Source organism: Engystomops pustulosus, chromosome 8, assembly GCF_040894005.1.
Source record: "Engystomops pustulosus chromosome 8, aEngPut4.maternal, whole genome shotgun sequence".
NCBI classification, from domain to species: Eukaryota; Metazoa; Chordata; class Amphibia; order Anura; family Leptodactylidae; genus Engystomops; species Engystomops pustulosus.
In genome coordinates this window covers 74392382-74409277 of record NC_092418.1, presented here as the reverse complement: position 1 = coordinate 74409277, position 16896 = coordinate 74392382, and the positions used below count along the sequence as shown (strand labels likewise).

The following is a 16896-nucleotide window of genomic DNA, read 5'->3' as shown; positions in this document are numbered from 1 at the left end:
CAAAATATATTGTACACTTTATTCCTTAATTTACAATATTTATTTATTTGCGTGAATTATTTTGTTTTTCAATGTCTTAGTTAAAGTACTTGTTTAGTAGTTTTACAGAACTTGTGCCAAAGTTTAGACATTTCCTTTCTGGCACTTAGATGTGGAATAAGAGCTGTTTTGATGGCTTTCACCTTAGTTTGTGTAACAGAGGTAGCACATGAAATTCCTATGGAGCAACTCTGCAAGAGTTATTTTTCCACTCAGTCAAAAATACCGGCAGTGTTCAAGAGGCTAATTTATCATCTCCTAGGACTTCTTAGCTTATAATGGAGATCTATGGTTTAGGATACCAGACCATGAGAGTAGCGTGTCAATTGGTTGACCATGAACGTGTTTGGAATAGAAAAAGCTAATACATGATGAGGAATTGAATTAGGTCACATACAGTATATGTAGAAAAATAAGCAGCATTTATTTTTCCTTTTTTCTATTGTTGCAGGCCCTCTTGCCAGTGCACCTCTCTCTCTCTCTCTCTCATATATATATATATATACACACAAAAAGTAGAGTTCAAGTCTGCACAGCTTTGTGGAGCCCCTAAGGAGGGGGGGGGGGCAAAGCTTGCCAAGGTCCTGGCTTGGTCCTTACGTAGATACAAATTGGAAAAAGTGAGCAGCACTCCAGAGGTAGAATTCAAAAGTTGGTGATCTTTATTGAGGCAAGTGACAACGTTTCGGTGGCTTGAAAAAGGTGTCCTCCAACTTTTGAATTCTACCTCTGGAGTGCTGCTTGCTTTTTCCAATTTGTATACCGTATATATATATATATATATATATATATATATATATATATATATATATATATATAAATTTATAGGAAATCTTTATAGTCTGGGGCTGATCCTTTACCTTTGTGTTTGTTCTCTATGGTGTTGAGTGGTCAGGCTGTTACTGTGTAAGTCAGAGCATGTTCACACAGACACTGCAGAAGAGATGCTGCAACAATGATCCCCCCCTCCAAAATGTGTGTTAGTTGCTGCTTCACCCAAGGCAGAAATTTTGAGAAACTGGAAAGGTTTCCGAACATTTAAAGGATGCCTACAGGAAATCTGCTTGAAGAAGATAAAATATCCCTAATAAGATATATCACACCATCTGTATGCTTATATAGCAGGATATGTACGTCCTCTTGTTCAGTTTCTCCTACAAAAAGCTGAAGGAGGATTGAGCAACGTCAGCAGGCAGTGATTTGCACCTGTCAATGTTCAGGTAGGGCAGCACGGTGGCTCAGTGGTTAGCACTACAGCCTTGCAGCTGAGGACCTGGGTGCATGTCCCAGGGTCAACATCTGCAAAGAGACTGTATGTTCTCTCCGTGTTTGTGTGGGTTTCCTCCCACACTCCAAAACATACTGGTAGGTTGATTAGATTGTGAGCTGATTTGGGGACAGGGACCGATTTGGCAAGTTCTTTGTAACGCACATATGCACATACAGTGGGATACATCATTCTGTTTCTCACCTGCACCCTGAAAGTGTCAGGAGTAGTGAACATAGTCTGCAGCCGGTGTTTGGCTGCTGCTGATGTTCAGGTTGTTTTCCCAGTGATGCAACTTTTTACACTCAGCAGAGGCTAGGTATGGATGTAATAAATTGCATCTGTCCTCCATAGGCTACTAAGGCCTTCACTGAGCATATCCATATCGATAGCTTGATATGACTTTCCATCCTGTGTTTGCCTGCAAATGTCTACTGACATTTGCACTCACACTCACTAGTTTGCCTGTGCAGGGTGCACCAGACTCATGAATTGTGGTGCACATTATTCATGAATCTGGAAGTGCGCACCATTTCTTTTTTGGTGCAGACTTCGACTAAGCACATTTTTTGGTGCACATTTTTTCTGTCGTGTTGGACACAGATGCTTTCTAAATACATGTGCAAGCAGTTTGCGCGTTCTTTCTAGTGCAAAGTCAGACAGAAAACTGGTGCAAACACTTTAATAAATGTGGGCCTCTGTGTTCCAGAAAATGTTAACCAAATACTCATTGGTGCCATAACTATCAAAAAAATGAACTAGTCTAATTGAAATTTAATGGCTTCAATTAGCAGGGCTGTATGTGCATTACATTCTTCAACATGGTGCAGCCTTTGTGTGCATAATAATGTCCACATAAAAGATTTAAAATTAATCCCTGTACGTTTTATATATTTTATGTATTATAATGCACTCAACACCACATTTGAAATATGGACCCCTACTACGTCACTTTGTACTTATGGTTTTAGGGAGAATTATGGCAAAAGTGTTTTTAAGTTTGATAGGCTAGATATTATACAGTATACATTATATACATAGAAAAAATATCCATTGATCTCCATCTTTGCACTTGTTACATATATCCCTTATCTGTTTTCTTTAGAATCAGTGAGAACAAGTTGTAGACAGTTAAAAAAAATCATAGCTAACCAGCAAAGAAAGAACAGACTGAGCACATATTCAACATTGTAGATTCGATGCGCATATCAGTTGCTAATACTTAATAATGCTTTGACCAATTTTTTGTTCCCCAGGCAGGAATAAAGGAATGTTCTTTAGATATAATTCATCATTAAACGCTGCTGTCAATGCTCATGCCTGGTTAGACACATCATGGAGCCCCAAGTGTCCACAGTTTCTGTCTGCACTTCAAAAGCCAGCCATTTCTTTGCCAATGTTTTCACACAGTAGCCAAATCTAGTAAAAACTAATTCAGGCCTCGATCCAGGGAGGATAAACTCCACCTTTATTGAAGGAGACTGGTTCCCAGGAACTTAAATCCAGTGAATGGAACAGTCAGGTTGGCAGACAGGAGATGCTGGCTGAGGATTAGCATTCTCTTGAGAAGGACACTTGTGTCTTCCATCCAATTTACACTTGGCTCTGTCTTCCTGCAAATAGTCTGAATTCCGATGGGTTGGTTTAAAGTCACAAAGGCAAAGTGAACTGACTGCTGATTGGCTGAGGAATAACAATATTTATTTAATAATTATATACTGTATTGTGCATTAATTGGAACACAGAAATTCAATAATAGCGTTATGCTATAAAGATCCATGGTAAGAAAATTATTTTATTCCTATACTAAAATAGAAACTACTGTATTTTTATCCTTAAAAGTAATCTACCACCAGGATGGAGGGTTGTAAATCAAGCACGCTTACATGCTGGTGTGCGCCCCCTCTGGTATGATCTTCTCCATAAGCATATTATGTATGCCCTTTTTTAAAGATAAAAAATAGGCTTAAAGTTAATGCAAATGAGCCTGAGTGGGCTCCAGCCTCCATTAACACTTATGAAGCTCTGAGCTCTTTTTTTATGTAAAAACCAGGGCCGATTATTTTCCGTTTCTCATCAGTCTTGACCATACAAGGCTGCAGACAGTCCCTGGAGATCTGTGTAACCATTGCTTTGTGTAACTATTGACAGGATTGTGAAAAGTGCAGTTATGATCCGGGTCTGCAGCTCCTGCAAGTGCTGTGGGCTGGACTTTCAACCTGTAGAGCTTTCTGCTCTTTGCTGCTGCATATCCCCTTCGCTACCGGTAGAAGCTGTATCAGGATTTTGGTTGGATACTTCCAGCAGTCACGCAGAACAGAGGGGAGGGGCTGTGGATGAAAAGCTATTGAGGCTGAGTGATTGAGGTCCTCCAGGAGCACTTGCAGCGGCTGAAATGCTCAATTAAAAGTTAACTTTTTTCTGTCCTGCTTCTATTTACTATATCCACAAAGGTATGGTCATCAGTTTATTATGACAAAAACTAATGATTAATTCCCTTTAAGGAAAAATAAGCCAAAGTGCATTCCCTTTTGTCTATAAGGCACCGTAGAGTGGCTTTTATGTATCAAGAGCTGCGCTTTGTTAGCCAGTCTTAATAATGGACAGATCAGAATTGAAACCTAATCCAGTCGCGAAAACTGTATTAGATCAGTTTCACATGGAAGTATCTCAACAAGTATTTTGCATCAGTATTTGGAAGCCAAAACCAGATACCTAAACCCATAAGATCTACAACTGTTTCCATGTATTTGCCATATGGCTGGGTTCAGTCTGCCAAAGTCATCATTTTGAGAAATATATTTAATTATATCAATAACAGTATCAGTCGCAATGGTCACTGGTATGATTGACATGTGAATAAGGCTCCACTTCTCCATCCACTGAAATAAAAAATATATTATTGCATATATAGCCCATATGTCACAATTAAAGCGCACGTCAAACTTTGCTAATTGAACTAAACAGCACGAAAAAGTCTTTCCGGGACAATGCTTTGTTTATAGCTACCTTGTCATAATTACAGGGCTTCGTGTGGGTTCCATGTTTGGTTATCATTATTGCAGAAGTTTAGACAATCGCATGAAAGCAAATTAGCCTTTGTAGAATAAGTTGAAGTCTTCAATACTGACAGATGTGATTTATGGTGAGATTACTCATCATAGGGTGGGGGTGTGAGCAGTGTTAATTCTTCTTCAACCTTATTTCCAGCTGCTTTATTTGGTGGTATTTAGCGGTGGCATCAGTCTGGTAGCTGCAACACATTGTGGACCCATTTGTAATGTATTAAACCATTCTATAAATACTAAAACAAATATATTTTAGAACTTTCACATTTACATTAGACGGGTCACATAGCATTTTTGTCTTTAATGTCAACTATGATACTACTTATTATTTTATCTTTAGCTGTATGTGAATCCATTATTCATGCACTGACTTTCCAATGAGCTTGTGGAGGGCAATCTGAACATGCAGAATTACAGGCAGCCCCCGGTTACGTACAAGATAAGTTCTGTAGGTTTGTTCTTAAGTTGAATTTGAATGTGAGTCGGAACTGTATATTTTATAATTGTAGGTCCAGACAAAAATGTTTTGGTCTCTGTGACAATTAGATTTTAAAAATGTTGGGTTGTCATAAGAACCAGGATTAAAAATAAAGCTTTATTACAGATACCTCTGATAACTGGTATAGCTGTTTATTGTAGTCTTGGACTAAAGTGCTGTAAATTACTAGTATGCAGTGGTCTGTTTGTAACTAGGGGTTGTCTGTAAGTCGGGTGTTCTTAAGTAGGTGACCGCCTGTACTGTGCAAAACATGACATTTCAAAAACTTCCACTGAACAACATGCCCACCATTTTCCTGGGGCTTGTCAAATCCATGATTTTATCGATGAGCGACAATTGTAGAGTAAAATAGTGGCTTGGCTGGCGATATTTAACTGGTTAAAACCCACAATCAGAAGTGATTGCAGGTGTTATCAAGAGGGTAAAGGGTGATCTTAATGCCAAACCTGGACCTGTGGCTAAAGTCTGGGTATAGGGACTCAAACTTGCACTGTTCGGCACAGGCTCGAACATTGTGGTTTGGGTCTGCATATCACTTCTTAAAAGACAATCACTTGCCATAAAAGTCTATACCTTCTGATTCACAAATAGTTTAATGATTTATTGATGCAATGTTTAGTGTCCACTGTTTGCGGCCCATCATCAGCTTGTGAAGTCCACTGAGATGCAATTATTCAGAAATTTAAAACTGCCAGAGTTGCAAAAATGGTCCAGAATAGAAGGAAATTATGGAGCCCTTCTGCTAAGTGTCTAATATGATTCAAGAAATTTCATGGATCAACGTGCCAGCTAAAGTTATCGATAACTATTTTATTATTATTGCAAAGCCAAATCTGTTTTTACATAATTTTTCCAGTTTTGTTGCCATTCAAGTGTATACAAATTGTCAAAGTCAGTTGATTTCAGATGACCATTTAATGTGTATAGGGCCCGTGACTCACCTATGACTCTCTTCTGATGGCAGATGTCATGGGAGATAAGGAATGAGCAAAGATTGCGTCCGGGGTTTCTAAATATAATTACACATATTCTTTGGGCCAAGATTATGCATCTGCATGAAATAATCTAGGGTTGAAGTTGGTATATTTTTTCCGTCTTCACCCAAAACTGACTTTGACCCTACAACTCCAAACTTTGACTCTATTTCACATTATTTGTCAGTTGTAATTTCTTTTCCGTGAATCACTTGATATAAAATACGTATATATATTTTTGAATAACAATTTAACTATAGTTTGATATTTTTCTTGGCATTTTTGCACCAGACATTAATCATAGGTGCAGTAAGTCAGGATCATGACACAGAAAAGTCTCTTCTGTCTTCTCAGGTCTTGAGCGAAGGGTGTGGATGCTGTCCACATGTAATGCAAAACAACACAAATACTCATTTCAGTTTTTTTGAGAATTGGGTCTTTGTTTGTCTTTTTTATTAGTTAATGGAACATAATCAAGTCTTCTGTATTTGTTGGACTGGTGCTACATAGATGTCATTGTAGAATTTACAAGGAGTTTATTTTCCTACGTGGAGTTTTCAGCCTTTATAGTAGGGATGCAGTAAGGTCGCATTAGGTTGGAAACAGTCTCCCACCTCCGGCTGTCGTGTTTTAACATAGTTATTTCCAAGGCTACATGATTAAACAAAGATGAATTAGGCCACAGAACATTTCTAAAGGGATGTTCTGCTACCCTTTTACCGACACGTCTTAAATGTTTTACATATTTCCTTACCAGAGCAGGGCTCCATTTATGATGCCAACAAAGCTATGAAGAATAAGGAGCGGATGTAAAGTCAGTTGTCACAGGACTTGGTGAACAGACACCTGCTAATGTAGCCTTCCTACTTATATGTAATCCTTAAGTATTGTCTCACAGAAAAAATTGATGTAACATTATTATAACCAAATAGTTTCAAGTTGCCATTGAAGAGCTTTTCCCAATAACAACAATCTGACACTATCTGATTGCTCTGGGTCCCTATGTGTGGGACATTTTGGTGATTATGAAAAAGGAGTTCCTAAACCCTTGGGTGAATGAAACAATTGTACACATGTGTTACCGATGTTACATTCACCTAAAAGTGTTCCATTAGTAGCATAGAAGTCACCAGAGTAGCAGAAAATCTGTTGATGTGGCTAGGATCACATAGTAATGGACCAATAGAGTGGACCAGTTCAAGTTGGGGTTTGGCCATGTTTGGCTTATCCCAAACCCAAAGCTATGGTCAGATTTGGGTACCAAAACCAAAAGACGCTCACTCCAGTTCATAATATCTGTGATTGGTGCAGGAACCAATAGTGGGTTTTGACTCTTTAAAAGCCGCTGGCAACAGCTAAATGCTGGCTGCCTGCAAACACCTTTATCCAAATGCCAGTGGTGCGTTTCTTGTGAATTATTAATTCCATTAAATCATCAGGGTGCGAAAATCCTAGAGTAAATGACGACTTTGCTTGTAGCATTTAGAGTGTTACAAACTAAGATCAGTGCCACCACCGATCACAGGTTTCATTAGTAGGGGAAGGGGTGATTTGAATGCCGAACTGGGACCTCTGGGTAAAGTCCGGGTACAGGGACCAAACCCACACTGTGCGGCATGGATGCAAATATTGCAGTTCAGGTCCTCATATCACTACTTAAAAAGACACCAGCACATGAACTTGTGCTTGTGCTTTCATTGTCCGCAAACTATGGATCCAAGGTCCACTATTTGACGCCTGTGTGTCATCAGCTTTTGAAGTCCACTCAGATACAATTGTTCAGAAATAAAAAAAAAATAGAAGGAAATTATGGAATACTTTTGATAAGATTCTAATATGATTTAAGACATTTTCCACGTATTGTAAAATCTCTTAACTCTTTACAGTAAAATTTCTGCAAATGAGCAGGTTTTACACCAACAGAAGGGCTCTGTGAGTATTCTTACTCCCCATGACCAGCTTAATATTGTGATGTACAGTTTGTGCCAGCTTTTTTATCTGTTCACTCAAATATCTTTTTTAAAAGTATCAGAAGTTGTTGCTTAAAAATGACCTATATTTTAATGGACATAAAACACTAGGCAGTGCCCTTCTCCTTTTCCTCCCTGCTCCCTTCACTTTCCCCCCTCCTACTGTCTGCTGGAAATATTAAGCAGCACTGCGAAGATAGTCACTGCTGCAGCAATATTTACAGCAGACAGTGAGAGGGTGGAAGTGAAGGAACAGGCAGGCAGAGGGGAGAGCTCCAGGAGGCGTGTAAGACCCGGAAGCCTTGGAACTCCAAGGGGCTCTGGTGATGTCCTAGGAGCCCTTGTAAAATACCCTACTAAAATACACAGGTCTAATTAACATATTTATGTAATCACACTGCTGGGATCTACAGCTGGGATGTATTTAAAATATATCTAAATAAGTGGAATATTTCCTCAAGGCCAAATGTAGCCTCAATTATTACAGTTGCTTCTAAGATAGATTCTGGAAATCACAGGGGGTCTTCCAGTTTTTCTCTCCTTTTTCTGCACATTGCAATTTTTGGGGACTTTTTGAAACGTGTACTGAAGACATTAGTTTCAGTAAGACACATTTATCTTCTATTCGAGATGTTCTAAATGTCACCAATGACATTTATCTTTTCAAATTGTCTATAATTTGCTATATTTTTATGGCGCAAAAAAATCCGTACTTAAGGAAAACTTAGTAGATGGAAAGTGACTCAAGACATTTGTGCGATATTTTTGAGACATTTGTAACAAATGTGGTAAAAATAGATTTGAAAAAAAAAAAAAAAACATTTAAAGGAGTTTTCCCACAAAGACAAGTTAGGCCTTATCCACAGGATAGGGCCTTACTTGCTGATCAGTGAGGGTCTCAGGTAACTTGCTGATCAGTGGGGGTCTCAGGTCCAACGGACCCCTCGCCACTCCTCAGACAAATGGAGCAGACAGCTGCGCATGACCGTTCTGCTCCATTAATCTCTATGGAGTCGATGGAAATGGAGCAGAACAGTCATGTGCGGCCGTCTGCTCCTTCACTCTTATGGTAGGACCCCTCGTTTTCATGCTCTGTGGAGGGCTCAGCACCGAGACCCCCACTGATCAGCAAGTTAGGCCCTATCCTGTGAATAGGGCCTAACTTTTCTTCATGGAAAAACCGCGTTAACATTTGTCAAAAACAAGCCAAAACAAACAGAGATAAGATAAATTTCCCCCATAGCGTTAAGAAACTTATAACCAGGTGGAAATTAATTCAACTTCATTCATGTAGTTTTGTCATGTGGACCTGCAAATCAGTGCTATAGGAATCCTGGTTGGGAAACACTGGCTTAGATGGTATACTGCCTGCCATTTTAAAATGCCTGTGATGGAAAAATCAAAGGATTATTTTTCAGTAACAATTAGAGAAGAAACTTGATAATGAAGAACATAACGGACAAGGTTCAAGTAAACTAAAATTATAGGTATTAAAGTAAAGAAAAAATTATTAGGTGGCTGGGGGCTGCATATACAAATAAACATTCACTTATCTCCTCGGTCCTTCCCAGTATCCTGCGCCATTGTCCTTTCGTGCCATGCCACTGTCTGTTTATAAGGGCTTTGAAGCTGCGCTTAGACAGCTCCCGGGGCGGCCGAGCACGCCCGACTGTCACCATATCCCAGCACCTGATATGGAGGGGTGGGTGTGCTGTTTGAGCGGAACTTCGATGCCCCCTGTAAACAAACATGGACACTGGGAGGGACCGAGGAGGTGAGTAAATGTTTATTTTTCAATGCAGCCCCTCCCCATCACCAGCCACCTTGCAATTTTTACTTACTCTCAGACAACCACTATGAAGTAGTTATTCCTTCACAAATATTTTATAGCATAGCCAACTTAAATGACACAAAAACACAAAAGGATACCATTTAATAGGGCGGAAGGTTACAAAAGTCATTACAACATCATACGCCCAAGAAATTTAGCACCACACCCCAGATTTTTAAAGGCATCATTAAAATACCCTTTTTGGTTCAACACACACCTGGAGTCTATCACTTTAAAAAATAAATTCTGCCTCATTTAGTTACAATTAAACAGAATTATGACCATTTGTTTTTCTTCAAGGAGGTTGCTTTGCATATTGAGTGACTAATTATTTGCAGGTGACAAAAAGTCCAGGTTCCATCACTTTGTAGGTAATGGAAAGTTGACATATTTACAAGAGAGGCTCAGAGGAAAATGGCTATTAATATAAGCAAATTTTGTGTGAAGTATTTCAATAATGGGACACAAGTGAGAGAAATTAGTCTTGCATAAAACACCGGCTTCTTTTGTAGGTAATTATAGTCACATTGGTGGTGCAGTCATGTACTGTGCTTTATGGCTTTGTAATTTATTTAAAACATGAATGCCCAGTTGTGTTGTATATTGTGTTGAGAAAAAAAGAATCATTGTAGTGTTTAGAACTTTGATGGGAAATCTTTTGGGTGGGGTGGAAGGTTGACTAAAATCATTAGATGTACAGTTCTAGGAAACTTGTGGCAAGCATTATGCATAAAAAAAAACTAGGTGATGCCATGCCAATACATTAGGTACATGTGTAGGCACTGGTGTGCCAGTTCAGCTCAGTGCATTATCCTGCCTAGGAAGAATAATTCCCCCATATTTGTCTTGGGGATCCATTCACAATCTGTAAATCTGCCTTTGTGTAAAATGATGAAACTAAGGGTACATTCACACGTGGTATGTCCGCCGTTCGGGCATACCGCCGTGTGCTGGAGAGGAGGTGACCCCTCCTCCCTCCATAGAGAATAGCAGCACACGACCGCACACACGCCGAAAGATAGAGCATGCTCTATCTTTTTGCGGTGTGTGGCCTGGATCAGTGGCACACATGTGTGGCATCGTATCTGCAAATTTGCGGCCGCATGTACGTCTCTGCAGACGGCCATGTGAATGAGCCCTTAGGGGGCCCTAAAAACTTGAGACCCTCTTAGTCCTAGCAGTTGTGACAAATCCCAACAATTAAAAACCTGCTGTTCAGAGGTTCTATACACAGTAACCCCTCTAGTCTCCTCATATCAGACCCTAATACTAAAGGGGCCAGTTACAAGTATTCCCTTGCAGATGGTTGATATATTTCTAGTTATCAAACTATATTTCTGCTGTAGTTGACTAAATTGCTATTATCTGGTGAACAATACATAGTGGCGTACACTGAAGATAACGTTGTGTGGTTACACTTCCCGCTCTGGTGGGCTGGATATATCCCCGGCTGCCAAACAGCCAATCCAGCATATTAACACCCTTAGTAACCAGCAAAGGCTTTGATTGACCAGGGGTGGCATCTGGGGGGTTAATTTGGCTGATTGGCCGTTCAGCATCCAATCCGGCTATATGCTCGTGTCGTGTATAATTTTGTAATATTTTGTTACCTGTCTCAGTAGTAAGAGCTCTAATTCCATTGGTTTTATTTATTCAACCATGAAACAACTGTTCTATCAGGACAACGTCATTTCAGTAAATAGATGAGATAGGTGTGGGGGCATATCTATCTTTGCCTCTGCCCCATGTCAGCAGCGTAGAAGCCCTGAAATAATCGCAAATGCTAGCTTATTGCTAGCATTTGCAATTATTTAGCCCAATCCCCATCTTCACGTCAGTGGGGTGTGAATTTGGGGTAAGGCCGGCCAGCACGGGGCGTTACTGTCTTGCGCACTTGCTACAGCTGGCGACTTTGCTCATGTGATAAGTCACCAGCTGCGTTTATTTCTACGTCAAGCCCTGCGCAGCACCCCGCCGGATACATCAAGAGGCTAAATATCATACCAATTCCAGTACGCTCATCCTCATGCTTTAATTGAAAAAACAGCATAAAATATAAATTCTTTTTCTACAATACCCACTGTTACCAAACTTTTACAGCTTCCCAAGAGCTATCCCAGGTTGTGGCAATACTTGATGGACTATTGAAGGACTGTTTGTTGAACCAGTAGCTAATTGACAATCTATTGGGTATGTTGAATATGAACATGCCTGATCCTCTTTTTTAATAAAGAAAATAAGCCAACACTATTTTACCTTGGCTTACTGATTTTTTATATCTATGACCATCTGCACACCCTCTCTGTGTAGAGAACTGCAAACCAATAAAGGGGACATAGGTCTGTGAGGTGTATTTAAGAGATAAGGTCTTCATTAAATCTCATTTTCAGAAATATCCTAGTACAGTGCTGGCAAACCTATGGCACGGGTGCTAGAGATGGTGCTCAGAGGCCTCTGGGTGGGCACCCAGACTGTTGCCCCAGCGCATAGTTCACTATACAGGATTCAAGGCATCCGCTTTCAGTCCCAGGTAGCCGGGAATGTGCCAAGCTCAATGTTATTTAAGAACAACACATCCTTGGCAGCCTGGGAGTGAAGGAAGACTGAGAAGGTCCTACAATTCATCCCTCCGGTTCCTAAAGGAATGCTGCAATGATAATCCGAATATCTCCTCCTTCTCTAAATGGTATGGGTCTTCAGGTCACTGAGCTGTGGCAGGCCACTAATAACCAGGCAAATTTTTGCTTAACTTCCGGTGTTGGCACTGTATGCAGTAGTGGGTTTTGGTTGTAGTTTGATACCATAACATTGGTTGTAGTTTGGGCACTAAAAGGTTCACCATCACTATCCTAGTATAAGATAAAACATTTTAAATAGCAACATTTCTTAAAGGAGTATATGGTATAATTTCCATAGATGTTTTTTATTTTTTATTTTGACAAAATCAATAATATATGGCATTTTCCTAGATGGGTGTGGCTACTAGATATTTACACAGTATATTTAGCTATCTAAACAGCATTCCCCAGTGAAAGTATTTCATCTTCTTTCTTCTGGGTTTTTGGTGGAACAACTCTATTAATAGTATAAAAAGCTTTACCATTCTATAGATATTTGTCATTCATTGTTTTAGTTATTGCTTTGGTTGCAATCATTTTCCAGTAGCTACCCGTAATACCTGATATACTACTTTTCCTTTGCAAACATACAAGCAATGTTCATATGTAGAGACTTAGAGATAGAGGGTATGCAAGGATTTATGTATTGATGACCTATACTCAGTATAGGTATATAATATCAGATAGACAATAAGGTCTTGTCACATATGCCACTAAATATTAGTGTGTATAACGTAGTGGCAAATATAATGATCTTTTCCAAAAGTTATGTTTCCAGCACACAAAAGTTTCAAGAAATGTGTCTTTTCTGGGATCCTTTGAGTAATTGCTCAATACATTGTTCGTTTGGCTCCCGGGTTAGCCTCATTGACTTGTGAATAAAACGTGTCTACTTCTCGTGTATAGTTTTCTTTTTTTTAAGCATGTTTCTTGCGTGTAAAACAAAAATAAGTTGGACATCTCATTTTCTTGGCCCAGGGTTTGTTGTCAGAAATCTTACGTAAGGAAGAAGATCCTAGAACAGCATCCCAGTCATTGCTGGTGAACCTTAGGGCTATGCAGAACTTCTTAAACTTGCCAGAGGCAGAAAGAGATCGGATCTATCAGGAAGAGAGGGAAAGAAGCATGAACCCTAATGTAAGCCTGTTGTCCTCATCATCCAGCAGCCCCAGCTCATCCCGCGTTCCACAGGTATGTCCAGTCAGTCCATCGTTCATGGTCTGCTATGCAGCCTAATCTCTGTGTCCAATACAATAAGTATGTATCTTGAAGAAGATAGTTATTACTTATTTGTTTGTAAGTGCAGTTTAGAATAGCCCTTATGATTGAATGGACTGTATAGATTGCTTAATGATTTTTAAGAATGTTTTACGTAATTAGTTGGATCAGTCCTGTTAAAAGCCTTCCAAGATAGGATATATTGGTGGGGTATGTATAAAATCTGTCAGTTATCTGGTGTAAATATATAAAAAATATACAGTATATTAGCATGAATGCCACTTTTACTCAGTCTTCATATGTGGTGTCAAAAAAGTGAGCTGCCCTTCTAGTTTATTCACGGCAACTCGTTTCCTAAATGCTTTCTGTCTAGTTGCATTCTAGAAAAGTCGCATAAGCAAGCGAGGACTATTTCCCCCAAAAATGCATATGCAGTATTAGGGCATTATCCTCTCTACTCAAGTAGTCTTTATAGATGATCTACTTACAGCACCTCCGTTAAGGGAGGTTTGGTGTTATTTGGGGACTGCCAAATGTTCACAGCAGCCAATAGTTATTTTTGAATGTTCTACATTTTCAGTTTTTATTTTGACTTTAATACAAGAAGCTATTATTGCAGTTGGAAATCTAAAAGCGGCCAAGAATGAATTGTGTTCCTTTTAGAAGCTGGAGTCCTCCAGATGTATAGTGTTTCTGAAGTCTACAGGTGACAAGTGTCTGATGAGACCTTTGTGTCTTTCAGTCAGAACAATACTTTTATTTTGCCCTTGATATGTCAGCTGATGGGAGAAATCATTCAATTAAAGCATTGTAGCTGAATACAGAAAATAACAATAACAGTTTAAGAAAATTAAAGGCACAAATCAGAGGCAACCTGGGGCCTGGGAGTCGAAAATGAAATTTCTCTTTTCATTTCCGCTCATTTCCTAGGTGAAATTGGGTGTCCGACTGGTTAGCATAATGAGGATAATCGTAGCTGGAGCTATGTGCTCAGATGACATACGTACATGTTTAATAAAGGATGAGAGGGACATGAGGGAGTGCCGTAAATTGAGTAGTAATTTATTATTTAGAGACCTGTACCCATTTTCTCATTTTTTCTGGGAGAATTGGTTCTTGCACTGAAGACTTTATCAGACAACGGGAAAAGAGAACAAGATGCGCAAACACACCTCATGTATTCTACAATTGTTTAGGAATTAACCCATTCCAAATAAGACAGCACCATTCGGGTGACAGAATGCCACCATGGTCAGTTTTTGTTACTGTAGTAAAGCATTGATCTGCAGGTCCTATGCAGGTTACAACAAAAAATAATAATACCACATTATTAGGATTTATTGTGTCTTGTATAGTGCTGATTTATGCTTTATATACTTTTTTATACCATGATATATATTGTAGATAATTGAGCAATGCATGATTTTATATCAATATTAATACACTACTATACATAGGTGTAGAATGTATTGACCTTATGCACAGTCATATGAAATATAACTTGCTGTAGTGCATTTTTGTTTTTGATCATTAGATGAATAAATTATTATTCTTTTTTAATTAATGGTCATTCATAAGTCCGTTGGGAAATTAGGATAATGAACTTCCAGCCAATGGTTTATGAAATATTAACTGTAATGTCTGCTCAAGGATGGAGTGCCTTCAGATATATGGAGAAAGTCAAGGTCTCTTTCCATGCCTGTTCCCTATCTGCAATTATTCCCAATCACAATTAACCTGATTAGAATAATGGACAGGAAGTGTCCCACCGTAGCTAATGCTCCTTGGCACCGACCCTATTGAATCCTTTGACAATTTCTGCACAGATGGTTCAGCTAAAACATTTTCCTTTTTTCTTTCTTTTTTCTTCCCCCCTTCAATGTCCCTACAGATGAAAACCTCCAATACTCCAACATCCGACATCCAGGTGAAAGTGGAGGGGGAAGCTTCCAACGTTACCATCACAGCTGCTGTTTACGATGAGATTCAGCAAGAGATGAAACGAGCAAAGGTGTCCCAAGCTCTCTTTGCCAAAGTAGCTGCTAATAAAAGTCAGGTGAGCAAGCTGGAAGGGGAAGCTGGCCGTATGATCTGTCTATGATATCCAGCACCCCCCATACACCCTATAAAACACTGCATCTGTTCATGTAAGCACCATGCTAGAAGCATACCTTATAACTGGCTGGACCAGGACATGGACTCTAGACTTTTCTGGGAGCCATTATGATAACAAACCTTTACATAATTTTGCTCTAATATCATGTAGTATCTGGATTTTATTATTGGTAAAAACAATACAAAAAAATTAATGGATTCTTAGAATAGTGTGTTATATCTGAAAATAGATTTAAGTTATACTTATCCACTTATAACCAGTCATCCTCATGTCATACTGTAGATCTAAAATGGTTTATCCTATCATTGTACACATAGCCACAACAAGAGTTAATATTCTGTAATTGACAAGGAAATCTACTAGTGCCCACACATATGAATGATGGGCATTAATTTACTACATGGTACTAGTAGTAAATGGTACCAGTAAGAATCACTTTTTTTATCTGGTTCTCCAATCTGCCATCCTGCCATAGACATGCTTCTAATTGTACTACCCCAATGATTCTGGATTATTTATTCAGTTTATAAATAGAGCCAGGCTTGTTTAAAGGACATCTACCATCAGGATGAAAGACTGTATGTAGAGATGAGCGAGCACTAAAATGCTCGGGTGCTCGTTATTCGATACAAACTTTTCCTGATGCTCCAGTGCTCGTCTCGAATAACGAACCCCATTAAAGTCAATGGGAGACCCGAGCATTTTTTCACTGAAAGAGCACATTGAAAGAACAGTGCAGAATAACACATTACAGATGTTTACAGATGATTACAGATGAAATAACACTATTCTTCAATTTGCAGTTGTGTTCGCGCGTGTCTTCCGTTAAGTTCGGAGATGTGCGCACACATCTGCAAAGTGAAGAATAGAATAAAAACTGTGAAAACAGTAAACACAGTAGCATTTAAGTTCAGAACACATTGAAAGAACACTATTCCAGATGTTCGCGCACATCTCCTAACTTAGCGGAAGACACGCCCGAACACCTGCAAAGTGAAGAATAGTGTTATTTCAATGTGTTCTTACAAGGAAACCATCTGTAAACATCTGTAATGTGTTATTCTTCACTGTAAACACTGTTCTTCACTGTCTTTTATTAATTTAATGCTCGATCTCGAGCCGGCGAGATACTCGTCCGAGCAACGAGCCGGTCCGAGTATGCTAATACTCGACCGAGCAGTATACTGAGACGAGTATACTCGCTCATCTCTAACTGTATGCAAATGAGCCTGAGGGGTTCCAGGCTCCATTAACACCTATGGAGCCTGGAGCCCCTCAGACTGATTTGCATACAGT

General features: G+C 39.3%; 1 protein-coding gene across 5 annotated transcripts in view; it reads left to right on the top strand.

The window, feature by feature from the left end:
* Positions 1–16896, top strand: part of SATB2 (SATB homeobox 2) — a 136361-nt gene that overhangs the window by 77845 nt on the left and 41620 nt on the right. For 4 of the 5 annotated variants that reach the window (XM_072121252.1, XM_072121253.1, XM_072121254.1 and 1 more), the window contains 2 exons: positions 13245–13457; positions 15376–15540. In XM_072121252.1, the coding sequence (XP_071977353.1) occupies positions 13245–13457; positions 15376–15540 (378 nt within the window). The remainder of the gene's footprint in view (positions 1–13244; positions 13458–15375; positions 15541–16896) is intronic. The other variant, XM_072121256.1, reaches the window with a different exon arrangement.